Source organism: Lepidothrix coronata, unplaced genomic scaffold, assembly GCF_001604755.1.
Source record: "Lepidothrix coronata isolate B3197 unplaced genomic scaffold, Lepidothrix_coronata-1.0 Scaffold51, whole genome shotgun sequence".
Lineage (NCBI taxonomy): Eukaryota > Metazoa > Chordata > Aves > Passeriformes > Pipridae > Lepidothrix > Lepidothrix coronata.
Genome location: NW_016690231.1, coordinates 5,351,249 through 5,366,043, shown reverse-complemented (window position 1 = coordinate 5,366,043; position 14,795 = coordinate 5,351,249). Strand labels below are relative to the sequence as shown.

At 39.9% G+C, this 14,795-nt stretch overlaps 2 protein-coding genes across 2 annotated transcripts in view; both read left to right on the top strand.

Annotated features, from left to right (window-relative positions):
* Window positions 1–9,526, top strand: part of ATP6V0A2 (ATPase H+ transporting V0 subunit a2) — a 15,267-nt gene extending 5,741 nt beyond the window's left edge. The window contains exons 7-20 of the mRNA XM_017815451.1: window positions 549–631; window positions 973–1,066; window positions 1,414–1,626; window positions 2,159–2,309; window positions 2,989–3,128; window positions 3,880–4,037; window positions 4,925–5,015; window positions 5,312–5,430; window positions 5,848–6,064; window positions 6,194–6,313; window positions 6,797–6,916; window positions 7,570–7,687; window positions 8,104–8,275; window positions 9,178–9,526. Coding sequence (XP_017670940.1) covers window positions 549–631; window positions 973–1,066; window positions 1,414–1,626; window positions 2,159–2,309; window positions 2,989–3,128; window positions 3,880–4,037; window positions 4,925–5,015; window positions 5,312–5,430; window positions 5,848–6,064; window positions 6,194–6,313; window positions 6,797–6,916; window positions 7,570–7,687; window positions 8,104–8,275; window positions 9,178–9,277 — 1,896 coding nt within the window. The 3' untranslated portion in view covers window positions 9,278–9,526. The remainder of the gene's footprint in view (window positions 1–548; window positions 632–972; window positions 1,067–1,413; window positions 1,627–2,158; window positions 2,310–2,988; window positions 3,129–3,879; window positions 4,038–4,924; window positions 5,016–5,311; window positions 5,431–5,847; window positions 6,065–6,193; window positions 6,314–6,796; window positions 6,917–7,569; window positions 7,688–8,103; window positions 8,276–9,177) is intronic.
* Window positions 9,527–10,554: 1,028 nt separating this feature from the next.
* The window catches only part of DNAH10 (dynein axonemal heavy chain 10), a 52,169-nt gene continuing 47,928 nt past the window's right edge, over window positions 10,555–14,795 (top strand). The window contains exons 1-6 of the mRNA XM_017815387.1: window positions 10,555–10,756; window positions 12,139–12,227; window positions 12,624–12,729; window positions 13,209–13,324; window positions 13,787–13,970; window positions 14,274–14,431. Of these exons, the coding sequence (XP_017670876.1) occupies window positions 10,555–10,756; window positions 12,139–12,227; window positions 12,624–12,729; window positions 13,209–13,324; window positions 13,787–13,970; window positions 14,274–14,431 (855 nt within the window). The remainder of the gene's footprint in view (window positions 10,757–12,138; window positions 12,228–12,623; window positions 12,730–13,208; window positions 13,325–13,786; window positions 13,971–14,273; window positions 14,432–14,795) is intronic.

Here is a 14,795-nt window from a genome sequence, read left to right as displayed (position 1 = left end):
ATAAATCAAGTCTGGCAGCCTAATTTTTCCCTTTTTTTTTTTTTTTTTTTGCTTTGATTCTAGTTTGTTACCTTTTTTTAGACTCCTTTGTTACTCAGAATTCTGAGATGGTAAAATAAAATCTCTCTTTTACTTTCCCTGAAAACTTTTTGTTTTTCTCCGACATACAAAAAATGCCCCCTAAAAACCAGGAAGAACTGGCAAAGCTGTCACTTTTTTTTTTTTTTTTGCTTTGATTCTAGTTTGTTACCTTTTTTTAGACTCCTTTGTTACTCAGAATTCTGAGATGGTAAAATAAAATCTCTCTTTTACTTTCCCTGAAAACTTTTTGTTTTTCTCCGACATACAAAAAATGCCCCCTAAAAAACAGACAGATACTGACACTCTTGAATTTTATTATTTCATCTTCACTGAAAATGACAGAAGATCAGTGCTACTAACACAGATTTTCCTAATTATTCAGCTTTGTTATTTTGCTCTAATTATGTGACAATGGAGTTGCTGGTTAAAACAAACTTCATTAACTTACCTTTTTCTGGTTTTATTAGGGTGAAACCACAAGGTGGGTTGCTTTCTTAGTGTCCTATTGGGGTGAACAACTTGGCCAGAAAGTAAAGAAGATTTGTGACTGGTAAGAAGTAAAACTAATGTAGAATTTCTTTCTACCTGGGTTATTTTCTATTTGTTTTTTTCCCCTGCACCCCTTTCTCGTTAAGTGTTGATATTTAGACAAGGCTTTTGAAGTTAAATTTGTTCCCTCATTGCATCCAGCTCTATAATTATGCAATGTACAAATAAATGTGAGTCATTTTACCTGCACACTTTACTAAGTACAGGCAAAATACCAACTCTCTCAGTTGAATCTGTTCCGTGGTTATTAAATGGTGTGTTGCAGATTTGACTGTGGCATGGGGGTGGGTGATTTGTTTTTGGTTTAGTTTGTTACTTAACACAAACCTGTGTGTTTTGTAGCTATCACTGCCATGTGTATCCCTACCCAAACAACACCGAGGAGCGCCGGGCAGTTGTCGAAGGACTAAACGTTCGAATTCAGGATCTTACTACTGTGAGTAAAGAACAGATTTGCCTTTGCTGCAGTTGTAGCACCATAGGAAATCATTTGATAAATCTGAGCATTAATACACATTTCTAAAATACATACAGCTTTGGAGCTCAGTGTGACAGGATGTCATGGCCCTGGTCTCATGTTGCATGTGTCTGTTAAACCTCAGGGCACTTGGCATTGCCTTCTGTTTTCAGCAGAGGTTTGTTTGCCCTCCTAAAAACATGGCCCAGCATTGGACTCTTCAAGGTGCTCTTGTTGTGGTCAACACACTGGTCAGCACAGTGTGTGGTCAACACAACCACTGTCACATTTTTGGTGAACTCTTTATGTTTTTTTCTTGGACAAAGGTGCTGAATAAAACCGAGGAATACTTACACCAGGTGTTGTGTAAAGCGTCGGAATCCATCTATACCTGGGTTATCCAGGTGAAGAAGATGAAAGCCATTTACCATGTACTCAACCTGTGCAGTTTTGATGTCACAAAGAAGTGTTTAATTGCTGAGGTTTGGTGTCCAGTGGCCGATCTCCAGAGTTTGCGCCAGGCGTTGGAGGAAGGCTCAGTAAGTCAGCTGAGTGCTCACTGATGTGTAAACTTTGGTCTTGAACTAACTCTACAGATAAGGAAATAATTATAAAAATAGGCTGAAAATAGGCACAGGCAGATCTGTGTCTCTGTCAACTTATATAAAACAATTTTTTTGTAAGCAGAGCCTTTATTTAGTGTTGTGTGTGGTGGGGTTTTTTTGTTGAATAACTTCTGTGTTGGACCCGAGTCCAGCTGGGCTCACAGTGCTATTTGGAGTCTCATGGAAGGTGCAGTTCCCTTGTGTTGGTTTTTGTTTCATATGAGAGAATTTCTAATAACAAATCTTTGGTTTTTAGTATTGACTGATGAGTCTAATCTGATCTTTCATATGAAGAAAGGATTAGACACTGTACATAATCAGTGTTTCTAGAGAAGGCACTAACATTAAACTTTAGGCTCAATTTAGTGGTAATTCAGGATCAGTGAAACTGCTGATAGAGCAAAGGTTTTCAGTTTGATCAGATTAACTGAGATCTTGTATAAATTTATCTTCTGTCTATAATTAGAGGAAGAGTGGAGCTACAATTCCCTCATGCATGGAAACCATCAGGACAACACAACCTCCTCCAACTTTGATACGTACCAATAAATTCACCTCAGGGTTCCAGAACATCGTTGATGCTTATGGAGTTGGGAGCTATGGGGAAGTTAATCCAGGTTGGTCCTTCTGAAAGCTGAGATGAGGGTTGTGCTGTCATTGCTGCTTGCCTTAATACCTTGCTGAACTGGACACCAGTAAAAGCAAAATGGTGAAAACCACGCTGCTTGTTAGTAGCCCATCAAAAATACAAATGATGCTCCAAGCAGGAAGATGGGATTTAATTTTGCTGAGTTACTTTAGCATTAAAGATGCTGATAATAGCTGTAGAATATCTCTTTATATGTTTTACTTTGGGTAAGATAAGATATTAATGGGAAAAAAAGAAAACGTTGGTAATGGTTATTGATCCTACTGAAGCGTGGAGCTCATCACTTGAAAAATTCAGCTTGTTGAATAGCTCAGTTTAATATACTTGTAGCTCTTCTGACTGTGTCATGCTGTACAGGAGAATGTACATTATAATACAGACCTGAAATACCCACAGAGGAAGAACTGCTTGGTTGTGTTTTATTTCCTGGGCCCTCAGAATTGTCGTTGCTAAAGGATACACAATAAACAAGCTTTAAACTGATCTAAATTTATAGTGTGGGGAAAAGGTCTCTTAGTTGGGGGTGAAATGTCTTTCAAACTTAAAGCTAAAAACTTTGAGAGATTAAAGTGATGGAATTGGTTAGGCACAGTTCAGACAGAACATCATCAGCTGTGCTGTGCCTGAAATGTGCTGTTTCCTTTCAGCTCTCTACACCATCATCACCTTCCCCTTCTTCTTTGCTGTTATGTTTGGAGACTTTGGGCACGGGCTGCTCATGTTCCTGTTTGCACTCCTGACAATACTGTATGAAAACCACCCCAGGTTAAAAAGATCACAAGATGAGGTAAAAGGAATTACAGGTTATTTCCTTCTCATCCAACCAGATCACTCAAATAGTCACTATATTCACTTGAATAATCATTATGTTTCTGAAAAGTATTATTTATGGCACATGTATTAGACTGGTTTTTTTTTCCTTTGTTTAAGGATTTTCTGTGTTTAAAGTCCCTTGAGATTACTTTGATATCTTAAACTAGTCACTTTTTTTGAAAGAGCAGAAACAGTCAAGTTGTAATGAAAGACTGACAAAAATTAGTTGATACTTTTGGGCTTGTCTTTGTTTCTGCCAGGGCTACTCAGTGGTGTGAGTATTTACAGAATGTGGTCACGGTGGCAACGTGAGGAGAAAATGATTTTTCAGATTCCATCTTTTATTGTTTCTAAAAAGAGCTGCAGTTTGAAATTTGCTAAACTTTATTTTAGCTCATTTTTTAATCATATGGGGTTGGGATGCAGGAACACCTGCATCCCTTATTAGAATGATATTTAATTAAGAATGGCTGCAAATGTATAACTTCTTGTAAACTAGTCTCAGGAAGGAAATGGCTGTAAAAGACTATTTGTGTAATGATGCCAATGAGAAAAGTCTCAGTGTGTGTCGTGAGAGCTCGTATTCCTTAGTGACTGTTCAGAAAAAATGTTTAGTTTTTACAAATCCTTATGTGTCAAAAAATATGTTTTCCCTACAAATGTCTAGATAACCATTGCTCACAGAGCAGATGATTTTCTCTATTTTTTTTTTCCAATCCTTACAGATAATGAAAATGTTATTTGAAGGCCGATACGTGATTTTGTTGATGGGTCTGTTTTCTATATACACTGGATTGATTTACAATGACTGTTTTTCCAAGTCAATAAATATATTTGGGTCTGGATGGAATGTTTCAGCAATGTTTGAGCAGAAGGTTTGGCGGTGAGTAGCATGTTTGCTACACCATTAAACCAGAGATGTACTTCCTGCAGCAGTTTAACCCTCTTTTAACTCTCTTCTTATGGTTTGTCTTAATACATTTTCCAGGGGTGTCTCTCTCTCTAGACATCAGATTTTGAGAGGAATAGAAAACACAGGGCTAGTTCTGAAGGAATTTGTCCTAGGTTATGCTTCTGGAACGAATAGTTGAGCAGCATTTACTGTAAAGAAAGTAACAGTTAATGAAGTAAATTAATTACCTGGCACTCATTAGTCTCTGCACAGCTTTTCTTGATAGTAAAAAAAGGCTATGTGCATTGTCAAACCTCCTTTTTCTCAGTGGGGTGACCTCACTGATTTGAGTTTTTAAGGGCTTGAGGTATTTAGGAGTTCACAACTTGCATCTCGTGTTGCCTCAGAAACAGGAAGTGGTTTAACGTAGTCGAGTCAAGACCTCTGACTTTGGTTAAAATGAGAGCAGGTTGTGTGTGCTGTGTTAACTAGAAACTATGTGAAGTTAGAGTGGAAATTCCCCTTGCAAAAGGTAGCAATTATTCCTTGTTAGTCAGTTTTAAAAAACTTACTAAAAGCAAATTGTGAATTTTTAAAATGAAACTTTCAGTTCTGGGGGAATGAGGAATAAAATCCATAAATTTTCCTTTCAAAGGCAGGCAGTGCAAACTGAGCCCAGACTGAGAGTTTCTTGTTGGTTTTTTTGCTATTGTTCATATTGACCAGGACTTTTGTGCTTAGAAATCCTTCGATTCTTTGAAAGTGGGACAGTGGGTCAGGTAAAGGAAAGCAGGAGCAGTGTCCTGCAGAACTGAAAATGCATATTGTCACTATGATTAAACAGTGTCAGATCTGAGTGTGTTTTTCTTTCTCTGCAGCCTTGAGGATCTGAAATCTAATAAATTTTTAGCACTGGATCCAAATGTTTCTGGTGTGTACAATGGAGCTTATCCCTTTGGAATCGATCCGGTTAGTTTTATTCTTTTTAATTATTCACTTGTGATGATCAGTCATTTGGACATTAGATTTTGTATGTGTATTAGGAAGATAAATCTTACTATGAAAAAATACATTTCTGTCTGCATTCTCCATTCAAGAAAATCTTTTCTTTTAACAAATCAAAACTTTAACTATTTTCACAACACTCAAATTTCTGTTGTGATCCCCATTTGAGGTAAAATTCTGGTCTCCAGTAAAGAAAGAATAGTGGTTTATTCCTTCTGCTGGGCTGTTCTTTAATGCTGGTTTTGTGTTTTCTTGTTCAGATATGGAACTTGGCAAGCAACCGCCTCACTTTTTTAAATTCTTTCAAAATGAAAATGTCGGTGATTTTTGGAGTGACTCACATGACTTTTGGAGTTGTATTGGGGCTGTTTAACCACTTGTAAGTACTTCAAAGTTGATATTAACATTTTTTGTCAAATCTTCAATTATAATGCTTAATCTGGTAAGAGAAAGTGGAATTTGTTTTTGAAAATAGAATAATAGTAATTGTGAAAACTGTTCTTAAAAAAAGACAGTAATGGCATGTTATGGCAAAAAATCTGAAGACATCAGTTAATACAACACTTTATTTCATTTGTTGGTAAATAAAGATACATGCCTCTTGTGGGCCTAATTTCCACTGAAATATCTGATTACAATTTTGCTGAAGAAGAAGAAATCAGTTCTGGATTGTAATGTCAGTCCCGCTGTTCAAAAGTGCGGGGTGCTGCTTTGTTTTATTGAAATTATATTTGGGCCATGTTGATATTTGTTTTTAACACTTACTTTTAATCCCCCCCCCCTTTTTATCTTTTAGGCATTTCAAGAAGACATATAATATTTACTTGGTTTTTATTCCTGAGCTGTTATTCATGATGTGCATCTTTGGCTACCTTGTGTTTATGATCTTCTTTAAATGGTTGGCTTACTCTGCAGAGGACTCCACGTCTGCTCCCAGTATTCTGATTCAATTTATTAACATGTTCCTGTTTCCTGGTGGTGGTGGTGAAACAAAGGGCCTCTACCCTGGCCAGGTGAGTGGTGTTCTTACACACTTCTGACATCCTGTGTTCCCTGTGCAGATAACACTTTAAAGGAAAACAAGATGGCTTTTCCTACTTAGGATTTTGTGATCTAATCTAATTTTTTCCCTCCTCAAACAGGCTCCTCTGCAGAGGTTTTTACTTAGTGTTGCTTTTCTTTGTGTTCCTGTTATGCTTCTTGGGAAACCACTGTATTTATATTGGTTGCACAGCGGAGGCCGAGGCATCAGAATGTGCAGGGTAAGTACTGGAAGACTCCTGCATGTTTGCTCAGTGCAGAAGAGTTCAGGTGGTGTTGTATTATTGCACAGAGTCATGTCCTCACTGGATATTTCAGAGAATGGGTTGGGTTGGAAGGGACCTTAAAGACCTTGCCATGGGCAGGGACACCTTCCACTAGCCCAGGTTGCTCCAAGCCCCGTCTAACCTGGCCTTGGACACTTCCAGGGATGGGGCAGTCACAGCTTCTCTGGGCAACCTGTGCCAGGGCCTCACCACCCTCACAGGGAAGAATTTCTTCTGTATACCTAAACTTAAATTTCCCCTTTTTTGAGTTTGAATCCATTACTCCTTGTCCTATCACTTCAGTTTCTGCTCAACTTGGAAAATTTTTGACTGAAACACATAGTAGTGCTTTGTTCCTCTAAATCTTTTTGCCTTTAAATAAATTTTGAAAATGTCATGGCAGCCTGCTTGAAGACACAATCCATTTCCATTTTGTAGAGTGGCTACAGACCAATCAGAAAAGAAAGTGAAGAGGAACTTTCTCTCCTGTCATGTCCTGATGTGGAGGAAGGCAGCAGCCATGCAGACAGTGGGCCCAGAGAAGGGGATGCAGAGGAGGTGATGCTTTTACTTAATGTCTAGTTTGTATGTCCTTAAAAGCAAATTAGAAGTAGGAAATCAATAAGATAATCTGTACTCTGCGTGCCTGGAAGTTTGGAAGAAAATTAGCTGAGCCTTTACAGAGACATTGAATCCTGAATCCAATTTGCTTATATTTATTTATTGCTATTTTAGCATTATTTCTTGGTCTTTTCAGACTGCTGCAGTAAACCACAGTCCATCTGTAGCATAGAACAGGAAAAGGGCTTTATTGGCAAATAAGGCTCTGCTTTTAAGATATGGGTTTTCTGAAATTGAATAGTGGGGTAAAAATCTTGGTTTATCTATGGTTTTATGGATTCTTAAACTTAAGGGAAGGTGATGACTGCTCAGCTTCCTGTTAGTTAATCTTGGGCTTTCATCTGGACAAAAGTCTTTTTATGTCTGCAAATTACATCTTGTGATGAGGATTATTGCTGGTGGGGGTTGGGAGGCATGGGCAGCATTCCTAGTCCCCACCTACTGCTGCTGTTTAGTTTGGGCAGATTCTTAAAGGTCTTGGCAGATTCCACTGATTTCTTGTGAGTTGAAAGGAAAAGAAAAATTGCTTTTTGTTCTCTCATGCTATGCTGTGTTGTTTAAATTGATACAAATGTGTTTTTATCTTCTAGCTGAATTTTGCAGATGTTTTTATGAATCAGGTGATTCACACCATTGAATACTGTCTGGGATGTATTTCTAACACAGCCTCATACCTGAGACTCTGGGCATTAAGTCTTGCTCATGCACGTAAGTGGGGATTTTTTTGATATTTTGGGGTTTTTTTCCCCACATTTGTCTTTATTTTTAATGCTGGTTAGAGGGAGGCTGGTCTGTTCAAGTGATACTAACATAAAATTATCTTTTTCTTAATTTAAAAAAAAAATTCCCTATTTAAACTAATCATGATCTATGGAAGCCCCCAGACTAAAATTGTGACTTTATGTAAAATTTTGCTCTCACTAGATGTGGTTTTGACATTGATTTTTGAAACCTTTGAACATTTGAAGGGTTTGGGGGCAACTAACTGGGGCGGGGGAGTTCTTGGAGTTCCCGTGTTCAGCGGCTCCTGTAATATTGGCTAAACTGGAATAGGTCAGAGTGGCTCACTGGGTGACTGTACTCAGTATCAACATTAATTATGAAAACTTTTTGGTTTTTACCAGAGTTATCTGAAGTTCTGTGGCAGATGGTGATGAGGGTGGGGCTCCGTGTGGACACCTCGTATGGTGTCTTGCTGCTGGTGCCTGTCCTGGCCTTCTTTGCTGTGCTGACAGTTTTTATCCTGTTGATCATGGAGGGGCTTTCTGCTTTTCTCCATGCCATACGACTTCACTGGTGAGTTCATTTTTTCCTTTAGCATATACTGGCTTGTTTAAGAGGAATTTTTATGTCAAAATATTAGGTACTTTATTAAAAAAATGTAAAATGCAACTCATGCTACTGTAATAGATTTATTTAATCATATTAAATAGATTTAATCATATTAAATAGATTTATTTAATCGTATTAAATAAATGGCTTGTTAGTTGGATGTGATTGTTCCTCTGGAATATTTTCAGTAAATTCAAATACATTGGCTTATGGTGCATATTAACCTCAGCCACATTCAGAGTTGATTTTGGTGCAAACTATGAGTACATTTAATTTATAGTAATGCAGCTTTTCATAATGTAGAATATTAGTAACATGGATAAGTATTTTTCCTTTCAGCCTGGTTATCACACTGTATGGTTTCAGTTTATTTAATTTATTTGATTCAACAGAACATTTATATTAGTGAGTGGGGCTGCCAACTCTTAAGTATTTTAATCCTTTCTTAGTCTTAATATCACAAGCTCTGCACGTTGGAGTGGATTCAGAGCACGTTTAGTTTGAAACCTGATGAAATTTGCAGTTTAAGAAATATAATGTATAAACATGAGGCAGAGCTGTTGCATGACAGCATTGTCCTCATGATATTGTACGTTTGCAAAGCAATTAACTGCAACCAACTCAAAACCAAACTAGGAAGCCAGAAGTAAGAAATGAGCCATTACAGCACAATCCAGTGGCTTTTGGTCTCCTGAGAAACATGGAATTAGCCTGGAACTGCAATGGGAAGATGAAATAGCTGCACAGAAAACAAGTGAGAGGATTAGGGTTGGTTTTGTTCAGTCTCTTGTGTTGCACAGCTCTGTCCCTTGACAGCTGATTCCTTTGGATTCATGCACAGATTCTGTTTTTTTGTCTCGTTTCAGGGTGGAATTTCAGAACAAATTCTACTCCGGTGCAGGATACAAGTTTACGCCTTTCTCTTTTAAGCACATTTCTTTACATTTTAATAAAGATGATGTATGATAGTTTGGCTGCTGTCAGCAGAAATGTTTGGAATTGTCTGCAAATAACCACGTGATTGGATCTTGCCAATGAATGGTTTCTTGTGGAAGAAAGTGGTTTTCACTGATTGCCTTATAATGCAGCCAAATAATACTGTAAAATATACCTCCCATAGATAGACATCACAGATCTGGAGCATCTTGTAAAGTATATGGATATAAAATGTACATTTTTCTTGATAAACTAATGTTGTAAATTAATTTTATTCTTTAAAAAAAGAAAAGTTGTTACTGCTTGTCCTAAAACCTGAGTAGGCTGCTTTTTTTTTTTTTTTGAGGCTGTTTATTTTCTTGAATGGTTACTTTTAAGTTATCTGAAAGAATGTTCATCATATTAAGGATTTGTTACTAATCACATACTTAACCAAGCTGCATCTTGTGCACTTTGGGAACAATTCAACAATACAAATTCAACAGTGAAACAGAAGCAAGGTATGTTTTCAGTATGTATTCCAGTATTATTATGAAGTGTAAATTTATACACAGCAATGCAACGTGCTCTTTTTTGGCCATATTTAAAATTGCACTGGAAATGTTAATTGTTCATTCTGAGTTCTGCCCGGAATTACTACTTTAAGCTTTTGGAAGCCACACTGATATTTGTATTTAATGTTATGGAGGAAGGCAGGATTAGAAGCATTACTCCTTTTCCCTGTAGCAAGGAATAACTTTTGCACAGGGAATAACGAATTGGTCTCAATCCTTGATTCTGTTTGGCTGTGAGGACACACAGGCAGCACTACCTGATGTTGTGAAACCTTAACTTATACCGAATAACGTGGAAAGAGGTCGTTTTATACTATTTTTGTATCAGTGTGAAAATGGGGATACTGCGGTCATCTTTTACCACCTTGTGCCATGCGAGCAGCACAAGTTAAATTTTGCACTTGTTTCATACGAGTTCCCAATAAAGCCTCGTTTGCGCTGTGCCGAGCGGGGCCCGTGTTTGTCCGTAGCCTTTTCCCTGTCCCAGGCGGTGCTGAGGGGAACGAGCGGCCGGTGCCGAGGGGAAGGAGCGCCCGTGAGAGACGGCGGGCGCTGAGGGGAAGGAGCGCCCCTGAGGGGAAGGACCTGCCGTGAGGGACGGCACGGGACGAGGGCAGGCGGTACCGCAGCCCCTCGAGGCACTTCCCGAGGCGGGCGCGCAGCCCCCCGAGGCGGGCCCTGGGCGGGCAGCGGCCGTCGCTCCTCCCCGCCCCGTTGCCGTGGGCACCGTGAGGCGTCGGAGCGGTCGCCGCCATGAGCCTGGGCGACGTGCGGCTGCGGTGGCTGCGGGACCGAGCGCTCGCCCTGTTGGGTCTGAGCGACCCGGCGCCTTTCGAGGAGCTGCTGAGCCGCGGCGAGGAGGCGCGGGCCGTGCTGCGCTTCTTCGGCGAGGATGCGAGCGGGGCGGGCCCGGCGCTGCTGCTGCTGCTGCGGGCCGAGCGGCGCGGCCGGGACGGTGAGGAGGCGGAGGGTGAGGGCCCCGCCGAGCCCTCCCTGGGCACCGCCTGGCCTCGGGCCCCAAATCCTTCTTTCTCCCTCCGTCAGGGCCACATTTGTCGTAGCCCCGTAACCCCTGTCCTTACCCCTTTCCCTGCCTCTCCGTCCCTTGGGCTGTGTGCTCCTGGACCCCTTCAGTCCCACCCACTTCCAGACTTTGCCCCCTCTGGGTTTGCCCTGTTGGGATTTGCACCATCCCTGCTGCAGAGGGGTTATATCGTGCTTTCCTCCCATGTTGTGTTTGTGCAGATACAGGAGACACGAAGGGGGTTGCAGGTGAGCTGCAGGAGGATGGCTCAGGTAACCCCTGTCCTGAGCAGGTGCCTGGAACAGCCTCCTGTGTGGCACTGGAGGGCAGTCGGTGTTCTGATGGCCAAAGCGTGGTCCTGGCAGGCCACAGGGGCTGAATGTGATCTGCTGATGTGGTTCTCTTAAGCAGATCCAGCAGAATCTGTAACATCAGCAGGTTCTTGTCCCGGGAAAGCAGATCTGATTTTGTGGAGAGCGTCCTGGGCAGTGTGGCTGATTAGTGTTTTCCCAAGAGCTTCTGCCTCAGGATGCTCCTTTGAAAAGAAAGCTCTCCTAAGTTTGGCTCTTTCATCTTTTCCAGGTAGAAGGAAAGAAAGAAACTGTCTGGGATGAACAGAATCAATCCACAAACATAGATCTTCTTTGTCTGTGACATCTTTTACTGGGTTTATAATTTCAACTTCTTAGAGATTGATTTTATTAAAATACAATTAATATGTTCCCTTTAGTAGGAATGAAACAATTTACCTTGTCTTAAGAGTTGCAAGCTCTTCTCTTGTTTCTGATGTAGTGTTTTGAGGATAAAAGTGGTGATCCTGTAAAGACTGAACATCAGTCCAATACTTTAACCTCAGTATTGTAGAGAAGCCTTTCACACACACACACAGAAGGAAAAAATAATAAAGGAAAATGGATAGAAAGTGTGTTATAAAGGGTGCATGACAAACCCCTTAATTATTTGCATTTCCATTTACAAAGTAGTTTCATCTTGGAATGTGTTAATCCACTCACTTTGCCATAAAGGATCAATTGTGTTGGAAAATGCTGGTAAGGATATTCTAAATAAAGACCAATTTCCTGCAGAACACAGTACAGTTCCTTGCTTATTTGAATTCAGTTCTCCACAAGTAATGCTGTCCTATGGAGAAATGGACAATTAACACCAAGGTTGGATGGCTGGTTGCTGAAAGGTGATGCTGACGATGGAAGAAAATGCTCAGTCATTTAGTTTGAGAGGAAAATTGGACAGATCCATCTTATACACAAGGATAATGTTCTTTAATTGAGTTCTCTGGTGTTGTTCCTTCTTAGGGGTGACTCAGGGAAGCAAGACATCCCCTCTGCAATCTGCAGACAACAAAAGTGTGTCAGGTGATGACAGTACAGAACACACCCCACAGGTACATGCCTTGTGTTTTGCTCTGTCCTTTCCTGGGTGCTGGCTTTCTGATGGAAATATTGCAGTAAAACTGGTAGGCAAATCAAAGAGGTTCAGTGCAGAGCAAGGACTCAGAGCAGAACATTTTGCAAGAACAGGAATTTCCATTCATAACCAGTGGCCTGTTGTGTCTGCCATAGCCTCTGACTTGGAAATCAAGTGTTCCCAAAGCTGATGCTTTTTATTGCTAGCTGAGTGATTTTTTAGCATTTCATATATTTTATTAGTTTATTTGGATAGCACTATGAAGATAATTGAGTTAAACTAATAGTTCTATCTCAGGCAAATATTTTCTTGCTGTTAAGGGGCGTGGTAGCAAACAGGAATAGTCATACGTCCTTTTTATTTTTTGTTTCAGCTACAGGAACAGAAAGTTGACAAAGTATGTTTCTACGTGGCTCTTGATGAAATTCCTGAAGGATTTGTGTCAGATTTTACTGTGTATTTTCTGAGAGACACCAAAGGTGTGTGCCCTGAAGAGCTGCCGGCTCGGTGTTTTGGGTTTTGCGTGAAACAACAATTCTCACTGAGAAAATGTGGCTGGGATTCAGGATAGTGCATATCCAGCCTAATATACTGGGTAGGAGTACAGAAAGAATAGAACAGAAATCAGGAATGCTTGGTCATTTTATGGCAGTTCGGTGCAAGATTTTCCCGGTCTATCTATAAAATAAGGGTTCAAATCAAGGCCACTGTTTTTTTGAACAGAAAACCATTTTCTAACTCTCTGGCTGGATTGTCAAGGCTTGAACCCAGGTGATGACACTGAAGTATTTTTCTGCCCTTTCTGAAGAAGCATCTGCACTATTAAACCCAGCATTTGTTTTGAATGTGACTTGTATCAAACCTAGTAGTGTTTTACTGGAGTTTTAACTTATTATGGAAAGGGCTTTATGCTTTCTTTATAAAATAATTAGATTTATGCTAATTATTTGTGTACTAGAAAAAGTTGCTGAACCTAAGGACCTGACTGAAGCTAATGAGATTCTTCCTCAAGTGATAAAGTCTGGTATACTGACTGATGACACTGCCCTGATGCTAAAGGATGCCATCTCCCAGGTAAATGTGTTACAGCTCTTTTATATGGAGTCTTGAGTGTTTCTAGGAGTGATTTGTCCCCTTAGTATTCTGCTGAGCATATGGACTATGCATAAGAAATACTATTATATAAGTGACCTTCATATGCCAAAAAGAAGTTTTTGTTAATCCTTGTCTGATATTTTGTTTCCTAAATTGTTTGTAAAGATGTGGAGATGGGCATTATTTCATTGCCTTCCCCTGTGTGAGAATCATTTAAGAGTGTGACACCAGACAACTTTGTGGCTGTGTCTGTATCTTCAGGGATTTCCATAAAGACCTTCTGGAGCTATTCCCCTGCAGAATTTGAGGCAGAGAGAATGATGCCAAAGGGCTGAAATGGAAGGAGACACACTGAAATTAAATTTTAGAACAATGTCCAATGCTTAAGTGAATTTCTAGTAAACTGACTTCTTTTTTTCTGTGGCACCTTTTGAATTCTAGGTGTTTTCACCAGCTCTCTCCCATGGTCAGCAGCAGACTAAGGAAACTACCTTTCATTCAGATAGTGAAAACACAGATTCTGAAGAAATGAATTTACCTGAGTCTGACCTTGCAGAAAAGAAAGAACAGCCTGTGGAAAACTCTGATACTTCAGTGAGGAATGAAACTATACAACAAAGAAAAGGTGAGTGTTCTGCCTCTGCAGCACTGTGGGGATTAGATCTCATAGCAGTAAAGAGGTTTAGCATCCCTTCTCTGACAGGGACTGCTGCCATTCCATTTTCCAGGAATATATATTTGTTTGCATTGTGTTAACTGCTAAAAAAATGAATCTGTTTTGCTCTGTCCTCAAGCAGGCAGAGCAGGTGGTTGGTTACCTGTCCTCAGGTAGCCAAGAAGAGAGAAGGCAAAGGCCATTCCAGTGGTGCCACGTTACCAATGCTGTTGGAACGAGACAGCTCCTTCTGTGTGCATTTTCTTTCAATAGGAGATATTGAACTGGAGATGCCAACTGTAAATCTGGATGGAGAAGTGCCTGTTCTTGCCTCAGATCCATCAGTGGTTCAATCTCTGGAAAGTTGTGCAATGACCTGGCAGAAATTAATATCCACAGTTCTGAAGGAACAACTGAAAAAGGTTCCACAGGTAATGTTGCCTATAACTCCAGGATGATTTTACTGCTGGAGACTTTGCTTCCTTCCCCCATAAGAATCTCTTTGAATGGTTTGTGTTAATTTTTAATTCCTCTTCATGTTTGCTTGTTGGAAAACCATTTACTAATTGATGAAAAGTAGAAAAAAAGTAGTGAGGAACTGTGTGGCTCTGGGAAGTAGAATATAAATAGAATATAAAGTAACTCAGTGCAGATCCTACCCACACAGGATAACTAAGGGACTTCTGTTAACTACTCTTCTAAAGAGCCATGAAATACTAAAAGCTGCAGTGATTTTTTTTTTTAAATAGACAGCTATATTTTTGATTGAAAAAAGTAATCTCAAACAAAAAAGTT